The sequence below is a fragment of the Strix uralensis genome, chromosome 16 (genome assembly GCF_047716275.1).
Source record: "Strix uralensis isolate ZFMK-TIS-50842 chromosome 16, bStrUra1, whole genome shotgun sequence".
NCBI classification, from domain to species: Eukaryota; Metazoa; Chordata; class Aves; order Strigiformes; family Strigidae; genus Strix; species Strix uralensis.
In genome coordinates this window covers 14,324,204-14,339,864 of record NC_133987.1, presented here as the reverse complement: position 1 = coordinate 14,339,864, position 15,661 = coordinate 14,324,204, and the positions used below count along the sequence as shown (strand labels likewise).

The 15,661-nt window shown below is 37.7% G+C and overlaps 1 protein-coding gene across 1 annotated transcript in view; it reads right to left on the bottom strand.

Moving 5' to 3' along the window:
• Window positions 1-158: 158 nt before the first annotated feature.
• Window positions 159-15,661, bottom strand: part of PDXDC1 (pyridoxal dependent decarboxylase domain containing 1) — a 33,946-nt gene continuing 18,443 nt past the window's right edge. The window contains exons 10-23 of the mRNA XM_074886561.1: window positions 14,958-15,006; window positions 14,749-14,850; window positions 14,417-14,542; window positions 13,118-13,168; window positions 11,821-11,884; window positions 10,411-10,499; window positions 9,594-9,699; window positions 8,340-8,511; window positions 7,541-7,659; window positions 6,567-6,688; window positions 4,473-4,565; window positions 4,280-4,376; window positions 2,904-3,008; window positions 159-2,088 (exon numbers count right to left, since the gene is read on the bottom strand). Coding sequence (XP_074742662.1) covers window positions 1,826-2,088; window positions 2,904-3,008; window positions 4,280-4,376; window positions 4,473-4,565; window positions 6,567-6,688; window positions 7,541-7,659; window positions 8,340-8,511; window positions 9,594-9,699; window positions 10,411-10,499; window positions 11,821-11,884; window positions 13,118-13,168; window positions 14,417-14,542; window positions 14,749-14,850; window positions 14,958-15,006 — 1,558 coding nt within the window. The 3' untranslated portion in view covers window positions 159-1,825. The remainder of the gene's footprint in view (window positions 2,089-2,903; window positions 3,009-4,279; window positions 4,377-4,472; window positions 4,566-6,566; window positions 6,689-7,540; window positions 7,660-8,339; window positions 8,512-9,593; window positions 9,700-10,410; window positions 10,500-11,820; window positions 11,885-13,117; window positions 13,169-14,416; window positions 14,543-14,748; window positions 14,851-14,957; window positions 15,007-15,661) is intronic.

The following is a 15,661-nucleotide window of genomic DNA, read 5'->3' as shown; positions in this document are numbered from 1 at the left end:
GCACAGTAAAGAGAGGTAGCAGTGCTGAGAGACCAAGAAGGTAAGTCAGTACATTGGTGTGTACTTCAGAAAATGATTTTCCACACAAAGTGAAAGAAAGTTGCACATACTTACTGAAACACAGGGAAATATCCCGCAACAGTAACTTGATTCAAGAGTAATAATTTGAAGAATCTTTATTGAAACATTCAGATAGTATCTAAAGAATGAAGCTCATTCCAACAAAACTACTGGTTTACACTTCCAAATATAAAAACATTAAAAATTAATCCTTGTGGTGATAACTTTATCCCCAACAAATTACTCTTATTAACATACTTCATTGCACCAAAGAAACCAATGAGGAAGACTAGTCAACTTACTTGTTTTCGCACTTTAGAAAAATTGCACTCTGATTTACATAAATTACCCCAACAGCAAAATTAACCTTGTTCAGGATCTAGAAGCTGAGAGTCAAATCAGGTGACAGTACAATTCAAAAACCCCAAATTTTGCAGATTATTGAAGTCAGTCAGTTACCACTACAGCCGTTATGGTGTTAATGTGTACCTTTTAGGGGGGAGGAGAAAAACCCAAACAACAAATGAAGCAAACTACAGTTTTACAGCAAAATCCAGTTCTAGAGGGATGGGATGGTTTTCCTCAAAATCTGATACCTTTGGGAAAGCAAGCTTTCCCTAAAGATCTCCTTTCCACAAGAGGCTCTGAAAACTTGCAGCAAAGTGGTTTAAGATAATTGGGGGGGGGGAGTGTAAGACTTCTACACCTTAGCTTCTCGTTTATCCAAAGCTTTGCTTGTGCATTAAGTAGTCCTAGACACTATGACCTTGTGCTGTAGTGTAAATAACCTATAGAATTTCTTTGAGTCTGTACAATTCCTACCATAGGTAAGTTACTGTTATTCAAAAAATAAGTGTTGAAACCATCACAAATGTATTGGTTTTTCAAGCTTTACTACAACTATCTTTAAAAATACACAACAGAAAGAACTCCAGTTACACTACATAAATGTGTTTAATAGTATTTGGTTTATAAATGGCGTGCAAAGGAAAATAACGGTGCCTTGGTGATTCCTTCCAGTGGCAGAAGCAAGAAGCCGTTCAGGCATGCAGAGGCACTGTTTCTTTCTAAAAGGCTCAGGCCTCCCCAGCTCCATCCCCACCGTACCCAGGGCCTTAGCTGAACACGTCAGGTCAGTCAACAGCAGGAAAAAAATGGTTGATGGTAAAGTACTACCAGTGACTCCTATATACACAGGCATCCCTCCCTCCTGCTCACCGCACCACAGCTGTTTGGCAATGTTCTTTGTAAGGTAAAAAAAGAAGCAAAACAGAGCTAGTGTGACTTCAGTAGATGTTTTGCAGGAGAAGCTAAACTGAATTTTAAATAAAAAAGGTGAACAATTGGCAGTTGATTTTAAAGTGTATTAACATAAAATAAGATCATTTTACAATTACTGGGTGCAACTGTATTCTGAATCTTGTGTATGGCTGATTGGTTAGCAACTATTAGCATGCTTAGACTCCTACAGGAAGGGTAACTGCCAATTGTTTTTACAAACGTTTATGAGCACTTAATAAATTTCACTAGTACTTTGGTGACACTGACATGTAGAGGATTAAAGCAACTGTAACAAGTGTATGATAAGACAAATCTCTGTCCCATGGGGGGGGAATTTATATTTGTGCAAAATCCCAGTTAATAAGTTACAGTAGTTATTACTGTACTAGTGTGTGGCACTGTTCACATTTCAAATGCATCATTACTACCCTGCCTCCCAGGGCATGAGCTTCCTCTGCAAAGTCTGAAATCCAGAGTCTGGATTTTATCTTTGACTTTCTTGTTCCTCTACCTTCATGCAGTCACGTGGTGATTTGTCACTTTGAATGTCCTCAGTGTCTGTCTTTGTTGCCTGTGCCACCTCCTTCTGCTCCTCTGGTGTTTCTGTCTCCAGAGGTCCTTGCTCTTGGCCAGGGGATAGAGTCGGGGGTCTCTGATCCATCTTCTCCAGGTCATCACAGTGGCTGACTGAACTGGTCTCACTGAACGCATCAGAACTTCTTAGAGACCTTTTAAAAATTTTCTGACCTGTAAAGTGTTTGAAGAATACAGTGCCAATGACAGCAGCAAAACCAAGATGTGGTATGCACAAGTTAAGTTTCAAAAAGTATCTGAATTTTACAACTGCAAAGAGATTTTATTTGGGTGCTAACTGGTACCCTAAACAGAGATGCGTATGCAAAGCAATAGCACCTGTTATTTCGTCCTGTGTACACAGAGACTGTCAAAATTCACCTGAAAGCAAGCTGCCAGCATGCCCAGTGAAGTCATTCTAGGGTAAAAACTTGCACTGAAAAAAAATCACAGGCTGGACCAGCTCAAAAGATGAGTTAAAACTATGGTTTTCCTGCCAGTCAAATCAACATTAATTATTAATACAATTACACTAAAAGGATCATACATTTACTAGATCTTCACCTTAGAATGATTTTGTCCACAGAATATTAGGTAGCAACAGAAATGCAGTTGCTCAAATACATGATTACACATTATTCATGCTCTTATTTCAAACAAAACCTTTGGCTTATTTACCTGCCAATTTTTAAAACTCAATAACCTCGTAATATCCCCGAGGAAGATTCCAGACTTCATGGGCAGTTGTCAGTTAATGGGATGACAACTTCCTGTAGTCCCAGGAAGAATTCTTGGGGAGAAAACTGATTAGAGTGGTGTTCTATGCCATGTTTAAATTAAGGTTTTTAAGGCAGACTTAAAGCACTAGAAGATAAGCTCTAGTTCCAGATACTATAAAAGACAGAAAATCATGTGGGTCTTCTTGTGTCCTGCAACTCAGACGGCAGGATGTCAAGTTCTAGAAATAAAACTAAGATGTAGAAACTTACCAGGAAGTCTTTGCTTTGCAAGGCTGGAAGTAGGAGTTGGTGGTGGAGTGGTGCCTGTTCCTTGAGCTTTTGATACATATGTAGATTCTGTGGATTCTAGAGAGCCTGCAGGTTTAAAAAAAAAAAAAAAAAAAAGAAAAAATGAGTTGAATGTAACACAAACTAGGCAAGTTTTATGCTCATCTGCATTTATAAGGTATGTAACAATCTTATTTTTAATGCACATTTCTGAACCTGCATGTGCTAGGTTGAGTTGAAACTGCCACTTGATGGTAATCCATTTCTGAGTACCTGGGGCCAGGAGTGCTGAGACTTACAAAGATGAATGAAGTCCAGCCTGCAGTCCTCTTCCCCGCCTCCACCGGGCATTTGACATGCTCCCAGCTGCAAGCTCCTGAGCAGTGCCAGCAGCAGGGCTGGCTGCCTATGGGGGACGGAAGGGTTCCCGGGGGAACCTCACTGTTCTCTGCCATAAGAGCCTACCAGTTGGTGCATCAAGAATTGGAAAGAATGACCCCAAATACAGCAGAAAGTCCTCCTCACCGTTTATGGAGACATACAGACAGCTGGGCTACTGTTCTAAGTCTGACAAGACACTTTGCTGAGTTCAGGAATATTCTTAAGAATGCCACAATTTTTGCAGTGAAACTTTGTAATTTCAGAAAGTATTATGTTAGTACATCAGTCTTAATTATGTAAAAGCTATAGACAGTTCTTTTCACATCACCAGACATGAATTACAAATGTATGAGTAAATAGTAGGCTTTTACATTGTAATATTCCATTCATTACTGTCTCCCACAAAGCCAGGTTCACGCTAGTCCTCAGCTGGTTTTAGCCTGTCCTTGTCAGACACCGCACTATTTAGCACGCAAACTCATACTTGATCAATGTGGCAATAGCCAGAGGATCTCTCAAACCAGGATTTCAGTCAGAGCCATCAGGTTCCAGCAGCACAGCAGAACAGCCGAGCGCCACCCTGCAGGCACGCTCAAGAGGATACGTGTGCACACACGTGGGGAAGCAACCGTCTAAGACCTGAGCTACCCTGCTAGCTTACAGATTTATAAACACCAAACCTTTGCAGCATATGTAGCCAAAAGTCACAGAAATTATTCCTCTATTAATAAATACCAGTGTTTAACATAGCTTTTTTTAATGTGACTCAACATGCAAGAACAAAATGTAAACTCTACAAGTGAGGTTAGAAGATTGAGTGTTACAAAAATAGTGAAGAGCATGTTCTTTTACATCCTGAGGGTGGATTATGTCACTCACAATCAAATCAGCACAAGAAAGGGTGTTGCAATTTTAGTATAAAATTGGAAACAGTTCTAACAACAGCACAACATGACTGCAGATGCACCGAGTCCTACCTGCTGTTAAATTAAATGTTCTTCCCTTTGGTGAGGCTTGGAATGGAGAAAACCAGTTCAGCACAGAGCCGACTACAGGTATTTGTCGTAGCAGTCCCTGCAAAGTACACAACCAAACACTGGCTGGTGAGCAAGTGACCTGTTGTGACAAATTATTTCAAGTTACCTAGATAACTAATGTTTATAGCCTTACCTCTTCCAGAAGTCGTTCTTCATTTGCTTTCTGAAGCTGAAGTTGTGCTTCCTGTATCCCTTTTCTAACAACTTCAGTCATGTTTTCCAACAGCTAATAAAAACCAGAAATTACATCATTTTATATATTATTTGGACTTGAAATTCTCTTTTTACTTCAGGTTTTGAGGATGTAAACACAGTAGTCAGATTTTTTTCTCATTTAAGGCAGTATTTGACAATCGTGATTTCATTATGACTGTAAATTAAAGAACGTACAGGCTGACCACAGGTTTTCTAGAAGATACACCCAGAGGACAGAAAGTAATTTTAAACAGGGATGGTACATATGTTTCTTTTACTTTGAAATGAGCCTGTGACCCAAATTCTTCAAAGATCTGCTTAGCACATAAGTGTTCATCGGATGCTGTATCTGACTGGGAGGAATTTTTAGGTTCATAGAGTACACTTGGGTTTGTAGAAGTGCCCAGGACTTAAGCCAGCCTCACAGTAAGTCTAACCAGGCATGTGTCAGTCTAGGTCCAACTTTGTTTTTCAAATTTAATATGCAACTGCCAATCTGATCCCCGTGGCATCCTGTGCCAGCATCAGTGATGTTTTATACTGCAAAGGACAAGCAGCTTACTGGGAGAGCTGTAGGGGCAATAAATGAACCAACCCAAGAGATCAAAAAACAAAGTCACAATTTTGTCTTGTGCAAGAAAAATGTCAATTTCCATAACTTAATATGATGCCCAAACTTTGGGTTACTGTCAGTTAATACAAACAAAGGAAAAAGAGGAAGCTGCTCCTTTTCGCTGGGGGAGAGGCAAGCCAGGAAGTGACCACCACAGCAAGCGCAATACCCCAAGGCCCCGACTACAGGAGGGAGTGGGACAGGATTGCATTCAGAGTGCAAGGAAGAACCCTGTGTTTTCTGGTCCAGACAAGATGTTTGTCTTAAATTTTGGTTCTGCCTTTTAGCATACTTATGTATATGTCCTAAGGGTCTGCTGATACTGGAGTAGTTGTTTTTTCTAAAAGCTTCCCTCTTGCGCAAAAAAACCCCATTGCTTATCTAAATGACGCAAGTGTTATTCTCACAGATCAGTTCTGCTTCTCAGTTTTGGATCAAATGGTGCAAGATCCTTTCAGTACCACAGATTTATTGTGGCTGGTTCCAAGAACTGCACCTTTCTGAGTCCTCCACTACTCTTTGTTCCTCCCTAGAAGCTTCAGGATCAGAGCAGCCCATATTCCAACACTTGGTTCCCAATCTCTCAACTGCAAGTTAAAAAACTGAAGGTACTCTACAGGCAAACCGTCTTTCATCTCACCCTCAAAGCAGCACAGGGAGTCAAGAGTGGGCAGAAAGTCTCCAGAAAGCACTGCTACCAAAATTTCACTGCCAAAATCAACATATTCCCATGGGCAGAAACATGCAAAGGATTTCCGAAGTTCTATTTATTTTTTAGGTAAGGAAATTAAATGCCCAACACGAGAGGAATGAAAGGACAGACACTCTTTTGTGATGCAGGCCATTTAGGAATTCTACTTTAGAGAACATCTGGAGACCTCTAATCAGGTAAATGCCTTTACACAAAGAAATTGCATCATCAACTTTATTACTTCAATAGGTAATTTGTAATTTCTGTTTTTAAGCCACCAATTTAAAATTTTTCACACATTTTAGGGCATAGTCTTATCTTAAAGCTGGTATATAAGCAATCTCAATCCCACTACATCTAGCAGTGATGAGAAACACCAGCTCACAATCAGCCCCCACCCTCCCTTTTGTTGTGGGTTGGGGCTTTTTTCCAACAGCTTAAATTTTAGTGACAAAAGGAGCCTATTTCAGTACTACTAAAGTTTTTCATTAGAACTACTGCACACAGGACCATGAACATAAATCAGGACATCCTCAGAATATCGTAATCCTGTAACAAAAGTTCTCCTCACACAGACACAGATTACTACTTCCACAGTAATTAATACAGTTTGTTGCAGGCAAGTACAATTTTTTTTACTTTCACAAAGAACACAACCATGTCCTAAAGCCAATATGGAAGGGGAAAAAAAAAGGTGCTGAAATGCTTTGTGATTTATTAACACATACTCTTGAATTTTCTTCAATTTCTCTTCCTGTTGCTGCAATAGTTTCAACTAACTCCGACACATCCAGATCCTCAGTTACCATGCCAATATAAACACAGTTCTTCTGCCCTCCAAATTCTGGACCTGTGAGCACAGGGATAATCAAGTCTTCATGAGGTACAAAAATGCATTCTCACAATAGGTGCAACGCTCATGTTTGTGAATCTGGAAATGCTAACACATACACACACACATGCATCAGTAATAAAGGGCAGTATCTGCATACACAGGTGTAAATTATGCAGACTAGAAAGTCAGCCCTGTGGGTTTTCAAAAAGAGAAAACATCTAAACAAGAAAAACAGTGGATATTTTATATAGCCAAGGAGTCGTATCATAAATATCAGTGTTGAATATGCTTCAAACTCATTACTTTCTGCCATTTACAGATTACTTGGTTCCACAATTCTAGGTCACCTAATTTTTGAAAGCTGACTAGAAAAAGATCAGAGTTCTGAGTAAGCAAATTAATATTATTTCAGCTATAATGTGGCACTATGTAAATGTGAATATGCTGCTAATTATCAAGAAAGTCATCTGAAGCTTTTAATCTAGCCACAGAAAGCAGTGAACAGGTCAGTGAGTTTTGAATCAGATCTGCTTTTCAGTAGATAGAGCACTAACTGAGAAGGCTCAGTTTACAAAGAGAACCCTCCAGCTTTTATTCTTTCTGACAAGGAAATCCTTTTTGGTCTAGTTGCTCATTTTGAGAAATATTTCTGAGAACATTGCACCTTGCTCACCCTGATGAACATTTACCAACTGGAACAGGGGTGAGGAGGAAACAAAGTTACAGATGTTGTTTCTACAGTAACCATACACCCAGCGGTGTAATTTAGCATTATAACGACCTATGTCCGAAGGACCTAATGAACCATTATAACACAGCCAGTAAAATGACTATTAGCTTGAACAGAACTTTAAATAGCGCAGTTACCCAAAGAAAAAGTGAGATCCGACTCCAGTTCATTTAATTTTTTCAGAAGTTCCATATTGATTTTTTCTAGTTCTTTTTCTTGTTTGCCATCATTCTTCCCATCACTGTGATAGTTGTATCTTCAAACCAAGCCAGAAGATAGTAATTTTACTTTACAGTACATACAAAAATATATACACATTTAGCATGTTTCTACAAACTTCCGTATTTTATGAACCGAAAACCTCAGAACATTACAGCTTAGATCAGCAAGTTTATTGGCATTTGTAATCGGAGATTTTGGGGTGGGACGAGCTTGCTGCTGCAAACTTAACTGAACACAACAGATGTCTAGGTAATATATTGATTGTACTTCAACTGTTTTGACTATATAGAATCTTTCCCAGAAGACTGCGTCAGAGGATCGGAACAGGCACTTGAAGGGTTTTTTGAAGTGGTATTCAGTACATAAGTGAATCTTATTATAGATAAAAATGTAAGTTACGCTTGGCTAAATACAGAAGGATGCACTTGCATATTACATTTCCATCTAACAGATCCACACTCTGCCTCCAATATTAGAACTGTTGCCCTAATTTTGCCGAAACAGCTCTTGAGCTTTTCTTTAAAAAAATAACAAAAGTAAACAATGTTCAAAAGGTAATTTTTTAAAAAGCACTCAAAAGCTTCAACTGGGTGCAAAGCCAGATAATAACCAGCAAACAATACATCCAAATCACCACTGAAGGGACCACATATTCCTTTCTGTTAATGCACAGTCTATCCAAATACGTAACAAAGAACATATTGGAAAATTTACCTTACAACACCTAATCCTGGCCAGCTAAGATCTTCAATATACAACAGGCCTACTGTTCTTCTCACTTCTTGCTCAAATTCCTCTCTCAGTTGCAGTGTACTTGTCAATACTGGTATCTTCATTTTTAAGCAGTCTACTAACTGATCAACATCTTGTATTTCAGTTCCTAAAACTAAAGAGCTGATGTGTTAGTGTGTGATAAAAGTGAACAGACATCACACAGATGTCTGAATTAAGTAATCTGTAAAGAAGCCACTCTAAGTCAATCATAAATATAATTACATAGGTCAAGATATTTCAAAACTATCTAACTTTTTTCTGCAGTTATCTATCCACTGATACATCAAAATGGAGAACACTAAGGATTTCATAAAAAGTAAGCTAATAAAAAGGATTTTCTGATGTTGCAAACTAATAAGGACAATACCCTTTTTCATTACATCAGTAGCTAGCATCAGAAAAATTCCCCTCCCATAGCCAGATCATGAATTAGCTTCCATGCTGGTTTAAAACAAAACATCACAGCATCAAGTAATTTTATTCTAAGATCTACTTTTCTGTGTACACCAGGATCCTCCCACGTCAGCATCAGGTGTTTTGATAGCCTAAGCCACTCACCCCACACAAGCTAAAAGGAGATACCATGCATCACCCTGAGCCCCTGCAAATTGCTCTGTGCATCTGCCAAGTCTAAAAGTACATACGCAGTGCTGGCTTAAACATGGAATTTAAGACACCTTCCAAAACACTGATTTTTATTCCTCTCCCCACCCTCCCAAATAATTATAGAAAACCCTAGAAGTTTAGTAATTTTTCTATTTAAGTAGCTATATTTTGAACACAAGCACCATGTCAGTGTTGAAACACCTGTGCAGAAAGGTCAAGCATCTTGTGTTAAGCAGCTGAGAGGAAGAATGGTAAGGATGATTTATCTTCAAATTTCTTTTGCAACTGTTAGAAACAAAGAGCTTCTCTCCTTGCTTTTCCTAATGAATTTAAAAAATAATCAGTAAAAGTCTTTCTCTGCAGAGGTAGCGAGGCAGTGTCACCCACAACAGCTGAGCTACCACCAATGCACCCATTGCCAAGGCACAACAGAACGACAAAGCCAAGATAGGTTTTTTTTTGTTTATATGAAAATCATCACCATAGGAGAATACACTAAAGAGTTTCTTGAGTATATCTGCTTTTACACCAGGAGATTGTTATAGCAAATCCCAGTTTTCACAAGTGGCTGAAATAAGTGAATGTTACCTGCAGAAGTCATTAGTGGGCTAAAACGCACACACGTGCCTTCATCTTCCAGTTCTACCACATCAACTCCACTGGCAGGAACCAGCTGTGCCAACTGCTCTCCTAGCTGAAGGGATACGGCACAGTTAGGACACATGCAGAGCACGACCTCCTGCAGTTGCTGACTCAGGTTAGACTTCCCACAGTTAAGGAGAACAAAATGCTAAACACAGTTTCCTGTATTTCTCAAAATCGCTTCTTGTAACAAAATAATTTAGCTTGCTGGTGATACAACAAAGTTGGACATATATTTAAAATTGTGATAATTCAGGATAAGCTACAAGTGTTACAAGTCAGAATTTTCTGCAAAATTGTCACTGTCATTAAGTATGCCATGATTACTACACAACTGATCCAAAATAGTTACGTGCTCAGCTCTCTGAAAACACAGGCTTCTAGAATTAATTCTCTTAAGATCCAGAAAAGACAGACTCTCTATTCATGAACACACAGACATTGTCAATGAAGCATCTGGCTGATTAAAGTTTTCACATATTCCCACAAGACCAAGGAAAAAAAAAAACACTACCAATGGCTTAAGATGCAGGAAAAATTTCAGTAGTAATTACATGTAGAATAATCAGAAATGTGAATGCAACTTTGCTTCAGAGGAATTTCATCTTTTAAATCCAAAATGCCCACTAATTTTGCAAAAGGATATCAGATCAAGAATAACTATCAAACTAGTCTACCAAAGGTTTTATAATTACTGATGAACCCCTGGAAGCATTCCACTGTCACTTCTTTTTTCGTAAAGAGAAAAGGCAGCCATTCTTACCCACTGATTGAAAGTATCATAAATGTGTCTTTCGTGGCTTATTATGGGGTGCTGAATAGTTGAGGCCTGTGCAGCATGTGAGGTTTGATCTGAATCCAAAGATACAAGAAACACAGAAGTGGATTTTTATTTACTTAATTAAACAAAAGGCAACCTAAAATTTAGATAAAAGACAATTACATTTCCTAGGTAACGTAACAGATCCACACGATGTGCTGGACATCAAGCAGACTAACAAGGACTTTTTTTTTAAAGGTATGCTGAACATGACAAATACTAGAAGTAAAACAGAGTTGAATATACCAGTTTTAAAAACAACCAGTAAAATACGTCTCTCAGGTTTGAGGTTCAAATGCCCCAATGGAAATAAAAACAATGTTTTCACAAAGAAAAATCCTGTTACAGCAGGCTGCAATATTTAATTTGAGGCATTCAGAAAAATACTAAAATTATTATGCACACATTAAAATAATACTAAAGATTTAAGAGTCTATTATACACATAAAACACGCAAAAATGGCCAAACATCTCACATCCTTCTAACTGAGGTGGGTGAATGCTCCCTAGTAAAGCTTTTCAAATAAATGTATCAGTGTACAAAGCAATTCACCAAGTCACTGGACCTGAATACATCCCGTTTGTGAGAGCAACCACTAATTAGATAAAACCAAAAACAATCCTCCCCCATGCCCAACACAAAAAATCCACAGACGATTAAAATCAATGCTCATAACAAAACTACCAAGTTTTCTAGCAGTCTTTTGCCTCATCCCAGCTGGACGTGTCCCCACCCTCAGAGTGTGCACATAGAAACATCACAACTACATCCTCTCTTGTAACCGAGAGGACAAAAATCCTTTCTTAGAGAGCATGTCTAAGTAACGATGTTCTGCTCAGGGCCACATGTGGCACGGCTACTGTATACCCATGACAGTATTTCCAGAGCTGTTCCTAATGTGTTCTGCTGTTTTTAAAATTATTGCAACAGCAAGTGTAATCAATAAAACAGAGAAACATGGTTCTTGCAACTAGCCACTAAGAGTTTAAAAGGAACAGAAAACCTGAACAAAACCAAGCAAGATCTTCCCCCATCAGTACATGCAAACATAGCTTGCAGCTTATGAGTGACTTCCATCATCTGCTCTCAAGATCAAAGTCATATGCAAATCTCTCCTCACTCAAGAAGGCAGAAAATTACTTGTTATGAAAATTTAACACACTGCAGTCTGTCCAAAAAAAGAAGCTATCACATGGTATGGATTCTAGATTACAACCAGCATTCACAACCATTTTAAAAGCATGTTACACAAGAGAAATGCACTACATAACATTTACCTCAAATTCATTTTACAAATTAGTAGTTTAAAAAACTATAAAGAGTGGGGTTTTGTTTTTAAATAAATCACATACCCCTATTTGAATATTCCCAGAAGAACTTGAAAACCACCACTGGTGAACTCAGTTCATCTTCAACCTTAAAAAAAAAAAGTATATATATATTTTCACAAATTTTTTAAAGATTTAACGCTGTGTATAATTCCTCAGACTGCTGAGCAAAGCTGATCATTTTGTTTTGACAGCAGTAACAATGTTCACATTATCTCAGTGTTAGAAGTTAACTCTAGGAGTGTAAGTAAATATATCTGTAAACACAGGAAAGTAAATCATTATTCAGTTAAAGCAGAATTATATTAATTTAAGGTATGCATAATTAACATTTGGGCACTATAAAGCAAGAAACCTAAGCATGTTCATTAGCAAATATACTGTATTAAATAGTTTATTTAGCTTTAAGTATTTTCAGATATTAACATTTTAAAAATTCTCTTGGAAATCGCCCCAGAATCATCGGAGAACATCAAGGAAGTTCCAGCAGGAATAAGATGATGATAATTGATCCTGCTTTGGGGATAGGAGAAGTGGACTGGGCAACTTCTGGAGGCAATCTGAGGCTGTATTTCACAATCCTAAAAATGCAAGATTTAGTTAAGTAGAAAGGGGAAGTGCTGCAGTAACTTGAACTCCCAAGGCCATTAATACTCTCAGAAAAACAATTTTTACCAAAAACGGTGGTTGTCACTCAGAATGATCCATGAATTATCTGTTGCCCCAGAAAACTAAGCTGAATATATTTTCTATACATCATCAATTAAAATAGGGGTGGGGCCAGGAAGGGAGAATAAAACCACCAAACCCTGTTGAACAGGACATCTCACAGAAACTGAATTTGGAATGAATACACTAGATGTAATTTCTAAAACTATTTCTGGTGTAAAAACCTCAGCTGGGATAATTTTTGTGTACAATTTCACAGGGCTCACAATATTATCTCAACAGCAGGGTAGGATGCAGACAGAATGTATTAGAGAGGCTTATGGAAACTGGTTTCATAAATGTATTACTGAACAACTCCATGTTTTAAATGGAATTAAATCAACCTCTGGAAACAATTTCTGGATACTGTTCTGTCAGCTCCACTGAGTGCATGAGTACGCAACAATGGAACAAATACAATCTAGAGGTGACACACAACGAAGCCATACTATTTCACTGAAGACCAGAACTTAATTAGAAAGATACCAAGCATCTTCAAAACAATGGCCATGATTTAAGTAATATTTTAAAATATTTTTTAATCAAAGTTATTCTTATCATTTAACAAGCAAAGACTAAGCTATACCACCAAAGTATTAAATGTAGACTGTACCGAAGTTTTAATGAAATCCAGGTTTTTCAAGTTTTCCAGCAACCTTTGACTCTAAAAGACCACAGCAGAAGGGAGACAAAGGGAAGACACAAACACACCGTTTTAGAAGTTGACAATTATTCTGAAAAACATTGAATAGTCACTACCATTTCTGAATAAAACCCTACAACACATCAGAGATTCATCCAGTTCTTATTTGTAAGTTTAGAATGTAACGGAAAAATATTTTCTGTTTTCAGTAAAACACTGACTACAAAGCATTTTTTATTAAAATAAAGTCTTGGTGTATTTACTGATAAAGTTCCAGAGATACTACAACTCCGTTGACTAATGAAAGCACAGTGTGTAGCAAAACAGTTCATCTTCTCAAAGCTACCATAGCAACTGGTTATGATGGCTTTCTAAATTATATTCATTAGAAAAGACATTCTTACATTGTGGTTTTAGACTATTAATAGGCTATCATAAAAGCTAAGATCAGTCTTAGATGACACAAAATCTTAATGACTAAATGATACTTTGTCACTCTTTTAGATCTTTTGTGCCAATAGCTTCTTCGCTATTATGGAAACTTTCCATTTCCGTTTTGCCCTTCCTTGAATTTTTTGTAAGTGCTGTACCTTTAAGGAAAAATGTTTTGCATATAAACAATGCATTTTTTAACTAACACATTATATTGGACCTTAATTTTTACTAGGGTAAGAACTCAACTTCAGAAATAGCACACTTGCCACTACCTGAAGAAATATTTTGAAGTACTTTTTGTCAGGCATTTATAATTTACTGTTACTTAAATCAATACAATGCCAAGTAGAGCAGGAAAATAAGTCTTCCTCTGAACAGCTTTCAAGCAAAATAGTTAAAATAGAGAAGTGACCAAAAAAAGGAAGTGATTATGTTACTGTTTAGAAAGAATAAAGATTAAGTATTTCTCATTAAAAAACCTAATAAAACATACAATCTAATAGTAAAAGCACACTCCTCCTCCAAACACTTTACTCTGCTTTTGTAATTTGTTTGTAACACAATACGAACCAATATGCTATAGTGTCAACAGCTAGAGTATTTTTAGTTAATTCTTCTACAACGCATCACAATAATCAAAAAGATGCATTAACAGCTATTATAAAAATGTTCCTAAGTATAATGGTGTTCTGTGATAGCCATCTGGATATTGCCTGTACTATTGTTGCTACCTGAACTTTGTTTCTGCTGGTGAGGATTCTTAAGAACAGCCTCTAACCCATACTCAAAGAAGCAAAGTATCCATAAACAATGCGCCAACAAGCTGCTCCTTACTAGTTGTGAGGCATGCTTTATCCTCTCCACAATCCCATCGTGGCCCAGGTACTGCAAGGACAGCCACAGTGGCAGAGCACGGAGCTTCTCTACAGGCTGACTTGATGTCAGCCCAGCTGCTAAGGACTAAAGAGGAAAATAAACAAGAAACAAACCAGTATTAACCTCTCTTCAATTACTCCGTTTTTGCCAGCTTAGGGACTATGTCACATCTCAAACAGGGGAGCTTTTGCAAATTATAATTTAGATGCTTATGAAGAACAAGACACTACACCATGATCAAAATGAAAGTTTCAAGATCTTGAGAATAATGACTGAGAGGTTGAACATACCAAAGATGGATCCTCATGTCTGTAGAGTGTCACTGCAGGTACAGCCGGGAGGCCCAGCCAGGAACCCAGAGTAAGAGTCATGCTGTCACATTTTGTAGCAGCCTGAAGTTTATTACAATAAGCAGAATATAAGCCATATATATTTTGATTAGATCATGACCTTACAATCTAGAGCACATTATTAACCTTCTAGATATAGTAAAACATACCAGTACAGAAGAGGAGACATAACCCAAAGCCAAAGTTGCCAAATTCACACTAGAAGAAGAAAGTGGTTTTAACACATATTAAATACGTATTAAGAGATAGCATTTTAATCTTCAGTTTAAATATTTCACCTTGATGTGTAAAAGGAGGTAATTTTTGTTCGTATATTTTTCATTAACAATGCAGTAGATGTTGCTACTTGGTATTCCAAGACTGAAAACCCAGAAGTAAAAATCCATTTCAATCTAAAAATGTTTCAGTCCAGCCTTTGGGGAAATCATCCCCTGAAGTCCTACCCATCATTCAGCATCAGTTTGGTGTCAGAAATAAACAGCATGCAAACGTGACACCAAGCAATGAAATATCAGGAGAAGCAGCATCTCCAGGCTCAAAAAAATAAAATCTTAGAGCACTGGAGTCTTCATTAACATTGTCTAACTTCTTGGAATTTCTTTTCCTCTTGGTTTAATCCTCCTCCCAGTTATGCTGCACTGTACTTGCAGCAGTCTTCTCAACAACCTTCATTAAAGTGTCATCTTTTCCACACTCATTTCATTCTCCTTTCTCATTCTCTGTATGTGTCCCCTGACTTCTCCTATAAGGTCTTTTTATTTGTATTCCAAGCTCTTTAAAGCAAGGGCAGATAAGATTACCATCCGAGTAAAAGTAATCACTAGCCTACACTGAAATAACCACGCCAATTGTT